At 37.1% G+C, this 5,847-nt stretch overlaps 2 protein-coding genes across 3 annotated transcripts in view; one reads left to right on the top strand and one right to left on the bottom strand.

The window, feature by feature from the left end:
- Positions 1 to 4,808, bottom strand: part of sclt1 (sodium channel and clathrin linker 1) — a 19,730-nt gene extending 14,922 nt beyond the window's left edge. The window contains 7 exon segments of the mRNA XM_020596189.1: positions 600 to 735; positions 1,922 to 1,977; positions 2,525 to 2,597; positions 2,734 to 2,786; positions 3,066 to 3,133; positions 4,213 to 4,254; positions 4,739 to 4,808. Of these exon segments, the coding sequence (XP_020451845.1) occupies positions 600 to 735; positions 1,922 to 1,977; positions 2,525 to 2,597; positions 2,734 to 2,786; positions 3,066 to 3,133; positions 4,213 to 4,254; positions 4,739 to 4,778 (468 nt within the window). The 5' untranslated portion in view covers positions 4,779 to 4,808.
- Positions 4,790 to 5,847, top strand: part of cunh4orf33 (chromosome unknown C4orf33 homolog) — a 4,892-nt gene continuing 3,834 nt past the window's right edge. Inside the window, exons 1-2 of one of the 2 annotated variants that reach the window (XM_020596192.1) lie at positions 4,790 to 4,879; positions 5,469 to 5,662. In XM_020596192.1, coding sequence (XP_020451848.1) covers positions 5,476 to 5,662 — 187 coding nt within the window. In that variant the 5' untranslated portion in view covers positions 4,790 to 4,879; positions 5,469 to 5,475. Of the gene's footprint in view, positions 4,880 to 4,907; positions 5,390 to 5,468; positions 5,663 to 5,847 lie in introns of those variants that run through there. The other variant, XM_020596190.1, reaches the window with a different exon arrangement.

Here is a 5,847-nt window from a genome sequence, read left to right as displayed (position 1 = left end):
ATTTGTGTAATTTCCTTGAAATTAAGTTAATTAATGTGAATGAAGTGTGTAGAATTTAGTACAAAAATTTGATGATTAGAGTTTTTGTGTGCAGTGCTTCATTTTGCAGGATGTGTGAGGTGTTTTGCACTTTCGGTGTGTGGTTCTGTCAATTGCCTCCCTCATTCACTTTTCACCCTCTTTCTCTCCCACTAACTACCAATAGGAAAAACTACTTTTGCTGTACAAATGCAATTCATCATTAAACATTAATTTCAACTGCCAGTAATAGGTATTCATAAACGTTCACAAATTAATTTTACACTTGAGAGATACCAGCTGACATTTAAGCAACAGCACAGAGGGGACAAGAGCTACATGTGTCCTGCTCCAGACACACACACACAGACTGGCAGCAGATTGTCTCAGATGGCTCTGACAGAGGCAGAATGCAATGCAGCCGGATGCTGTGTACATTGGCCGCAAAACAGAAACATTTACTACAATGTCTAAGTATCCCTTTAGATAATACACAACAACAAATAATATGTACACTGTCAAAACACAATTGTGAACTTAATCTACATAGGTTTACACATCACATATAGACATATGCAAACCTGTTCAGACAGCTGGAGCTGTTCTTGGAGGTTTCTGATGACTGCTTCCTCCTCCAGTGTGCCGCCCTCTGTGCCTGAAGCCACCGGCAATGCAAGAAGCTGCTTCTCAACGGACTCCCTCAGCTCTGCATGAAGCCTGGAAAAGGTGATAGAAGATATCAAAAGGTATCATTTATTAAAATAGCTTTCAATTTGCATACAGTTTGTGATTTTAATTAAAACATCACAACCTTAATTATTATCTATCATGCACACCTAATTTGGATGTAATGTAAATTGTCTATATAACTTCATTACCAACACAGAATTAACTACCTTCCAAAGTAATACTAGTCACTGTAATGTTATTTAAAGATGCTTTTCCTTGTTTTCCGACTTATTTACAATGTCACAACGGTGAATTATCATCTTAGACATGACCTAAAGTGAAAAAAAATGAGGTGCACGTATGTTCTAGTATTTCTATGCAGAAGCAACTTTGTTTATACGCATCTCAAACTCTCATTCACGACACTTTTTTCTAACAAAATTAAGTATTACATAATAGTTCAAGGATTTCCTTGAATGGTCATAATCTCCAGGCAGTTGCACGTTAATGTGAGCTTGCCTGACACGGTGCCATTGTAAAAGTGGAACTTTTCGAATGCACACGATTTTGTGGATATATTTTACCTCCTCCCTCCCTACTTGAAAGGGAGTGATTTTTCCACTACTCAGTGGGACTTAATGGTAAGCTTAATAAAAACACATGTTGCATGTCTGTTAATGCCTTGTTTCTGTAACGTTAGAGCGAATTGTTGTAAGGCTGGAGAAGTTACTATGTCTGCATTATGCCAGTTAAAACATGGGGTTTCTCAATTACCCACTTTGTTTAGATTGTTACACATCTCTTTTCATCGGTACATATACTGTTGTTTACCTATCTATGGAGGAGACATTAAAGTTAATTAATGCGCGTGTTCGTTGTGCTGTCCACTTCCGACACAACACCAGCAGCAGGAGTTGTGCATGTTCACGAACTACCCTCTCATTTTTAGGAAGCTCTCTAGTTTTATCATTCTGAAATAATTACAGACTATTCGGAGTTATGATGGGTGCCAATCTAGAGGTACCCAAGATTAAACATCAAATGGCTGGAAATGATCAAAATGAGCAGCCATGGGCATTTTAAAATAGTACAGTACTCAATGTACTGTACAATAATTCCAGTAAGAAAGCTAAGAAATATTGGATGTTCTGATAATAAAAAAAAAAAAAACTTGGAAGATGTCTCCTGTTGTGCAGGTGCACTCCGTATGTTGTTAGTAGAGGAATTTTCCTACCTTTCATTTTCCTTAACAACCCTCTCCAACTTCATTTTGACATCAGCCATCAGCATCTGTTTATTTCAACAAGCAGATCAATACTCAGTATTATGAATTAATTCTGACATCCTGATACATTTTGTAACAAGTAACACCTGACATAAAATTATAGAAGACCAATATTCTTCATCAGAAAGCCAACAAAAATATGTGACTCACTAAAGCAAACTCAGATCAAGAGATGTCAAGCTCAACAGATATTCATCCAGCAGCTGTACCTTTACAGCTTGACTTTAAACTTTCTATTACTCAATTTACCATCATCAAACGCTTACATTTATACAATCCCATCACTTTAGTTTATATCTACAGTATATTTAAGTAAAGCTATGTCACTGCATAGCTAACCTGCTCAAAACTGTAGGGAGGTATGCTCAGCTGCACCAAACACAATAACAGTTGTCAGCAAACTAGTTAAGACTTGCAAAAAAGCAGGAGCACTCTGACACATATGCAGCACGGTCTTTATTTTATGGGAATTTTCAAACCATCTCAGGTTTGAAAGCTTAAGCAACATATCACTCCCAAAATTTTGACCCTCATTGTTTCCATGCTTTTCACCTCATATTTCTTCAGCTGTTCAGTCATTTCTTCCATGTGTTGATCATACTCAGCTATGAGAGGAGCCATCATACTGCAACACAAGAATAATGATGTCATTTGTGCAAAACAAGCATTTGCTCCCCAGTGCATTCATATTTACAGAGGGCTGCTTTCTCTATAACTGGAACTAGCCACAAAAATATATATTTACTGTTATATGAGCTGACCTTGTGTCAGAGATCCAGGGTGAAGGAGACTCTGCCTGTCTCACCTCCTCACCCTGATGAACATACAATATGCAGGGGAAAGGGGTTAGCATTATGGATGTCCCACATTAGTTAGTTATGCTTAATACTCCTGCTTTCTTCATTACCAAAAGAAAATATAGGCGTAGACAGAAGGAAGAACAGATATTTTATTAATCAAATCCCCCATATGTGAATAATTCCCTGCCCAAACCAAATGCACAAAGAGACATTGTTTATTGATACCAAGTAATAAGTCTGTATCATTTCAATCTTTGCCAATTTTCAGAGGTTTTTAAGAGATGTCATTTTACCTGAGACATTGTGGATTGAGTGCCATGCCCATGCTGATATTGACTGAGAGAAGAATTTAATCTGTGGGCTGGAAACAAAAAGGCACAGGTCAAGCACACCCACTAAAACTGATTCACTATTCAGAGTCAAAACATTTCCCCATGAAAAAGGGCTATTATGAAAATTCAAATTTTCACAAACTAGGTTATAGTGTTAAAAAGCACCTACAAACTAGGTTATAGTGTTAAAAAGCAATTACCAAATTCACCAATTTGGTACTGTTTAAGCATAAGAAGACCATTACAAACATCTTTAAAATACATCTTAATTATGTGCCTGTGCAAAATTGAGATTGCAAGTTAGTTTTGTTTAAAAGATTGATTAAAAGATGAGAGACTATTATACAGCAAACTACTGAGAAGAACACTATGTAAGAATAAGAATATGTAATAAGGATGGATGGGAAAAGAACATGAGATGAAGTGAGAAGTGAGCAGCATAGCAGATAAAGGCAGACAGAAACTAAATGTTATGAATTATGAGAGAGAGCTAGGCCCATATTCATCTAACCTTTCAAAGTAGGAAAGTGGCCATGACAAAAACATAAAACAACTAGTCCTATTGTTAGGCTTGTGCAGTAAAAGCATTTCATCAAAAAGACTTCAGAAAATTGGCATAGTGGTGAAGTGCAGGTCATTTTGGGACAGTTAGAGAAAAGTATTTCTAGCCATAAATTATAAAGCTTGTCAGGCATCCCACAAATGTCATTTTCTTATTTTTAATGTATTTAGGTATGTATGACAATCTCATACTAGTCTTGGGATTCTGAGACTTGTTTAAAAATAGCCGTACTCTGGGTTTAATTTTTTGTTCTGTTGTAAATAACTGATGACACATGGTTTAAGTTACAATGTAGCGTGTGTTCAAGTAGACCTAACAGAGTGCCTATAAAGCAGGCATGGTGTCGAGTAGCTCCCTTTCGTACTGTCTCAGTGGTGTCATATGGTAACGTTTTTATAACAGCTCTACATTTTAAACACCTAGACAAGTTTAAAAGTCCCAATTTCATAAATCACCATTGAACGAATTTGATCAGTTTGAACACATTCGGCAGACCCCGCAAGTTGCCGGAGCTATTCCCCCATCTCTCGTTTGTCCTTAACTTACCTTGGTCTTGCAAAAATTGAGCATCTTCATCCATGCTGAGGACTGACCAATACAGAAGCAATAATCTGCGTTGGCAAATGATTGACGACTACCAGTAACGTTAACGTTTCTTTGCAAAGCAATCATAAGCGTAAAAGTGCAAGCATCTACAACTGGTCCACTAGATATGACAACAGTTTTCAAAGCAGCCTTTACGTCTTAAAAACTGTCTTTCCACAATACAGGACTTCGGCTAACGATGTTACAAATTAGCTAAAAACATTAGCTTCCGTTATCTGTAGTTACCTAGGTCACTTTGCATGCAGCTAATGAATCTCAGCTAACACTAGGTTAGCTAACTAACCCTTTCATATGTTAAAGCTGACTGACTCATAATACATTTTCAAAAAAGTTACGATTACAAAGTACATAAATATGTTATGTAACACGCAGTAGTTTGAAATACAAATTCGTAAATGTTTTTCATTTTTACTTTAATCATAGGTTCCGCCGTCCTATTCAAAGCAAATAAACAGCAACCAATTACAGGGAAGATGTGCTCCGCTGAAATTGTTCCGTATGTACATCGGAAGGTAAACGGGTTCCGGTCTGTATCGGAAAACTTCACTTGGATATATTTTTGAAGGATATGTCCATTTGAGTTATCCAGTCTTTCTATTTTCGTTTGGTAAGAGTTATCATATATGCTTTTTTTTCAATAGGAAAGAGATTATGCACGGCTGGCTTGCCTGGCTAATCAGAAAGTAACAAACACTCGGCCAACTGGTCACGTGATTTGTGAAATTAGATTTTATATTGTTAACGTTATTGAATTGCTATTCAGAAACAACATCTTACGTGTAATGTGTATTTGTCCAGAATTCATGTAGGCCTATAATCTGAAACCACTACCCGGACATCAATAAATTCACTCTAAATAGTTCCAAATATCCTCTATCAGGAAGTCAGTTTTACTATTTGCCAGTAATAAGTTACTAAGTAACAGAACTGTATTTGATATGATCCTGGTTTGATAAAGAGTCGAACAATGAATATATTAGGACATGACAAGTTCAGCTGGAGCACAGTTAAAATTACTTTATGCAGTGAAGAGTCTGTTAGCCTTTGGCAACATGGGGCTAGCTCTTGGATTACAGTTTATGACACTTATCCATATTCTGATATGCTGTGCATCTCTGTAAGTTTACAATTTATTGCTGCACTGTGTCATTATAGTCACGTTGACTATTCTTATCCTGACTGAATTTTTCTTTCAGTCCTCGTATGCAAATGGAGTTTGCTATCCAGCACACCTGGGATAGCAATCCTGTAAATCATGACCCTATCAGAATCGTTTTCTCTTCGGGTCAAGGGGGGCTGAAGATGGAGGTTTTTGGTCCCTTCTTCAATGACCCAGCAGCTCCTGCAGGCCCCCCAGGTCAAGCCTTCCCTGGACTCTGGGATTATGAAGGTGGGTAAGAAGTACGAGCCAGCTAGAGATGCTGTGTGGCACTGCACAAAGCAACTTTCTAGACATGCAAATACTGTATGAATACAGTAATTTAAAAATTAACACATTTTTTTATAGCATTACTACATGTCCAGAGTTAGATTAAAAGGCTATTTTAGGACAAAACTAGATTCAGTAAAAAAAAA

Source organism: Monopterus albus, unplaced genomic scaffold (genome assembly GCF_001952655.1).
Source record: "Monopterus albus unplaced genomic scaffold, M_albus_1.0 scaffold29.1, whole genome shotgun sequence".
NCBI classification, from domain to species: Eukaryota; Metazoa; Chordata; class Actinopteri; order Synbranchiformes; family Synbranchidae; genus Monopterus; species Monopterus albus.
The sequence above is the reverse complement of the archived record's forward strand: the minus strand, read 5'-3'. Positions and strand labels throughout refer to the sequence as shown.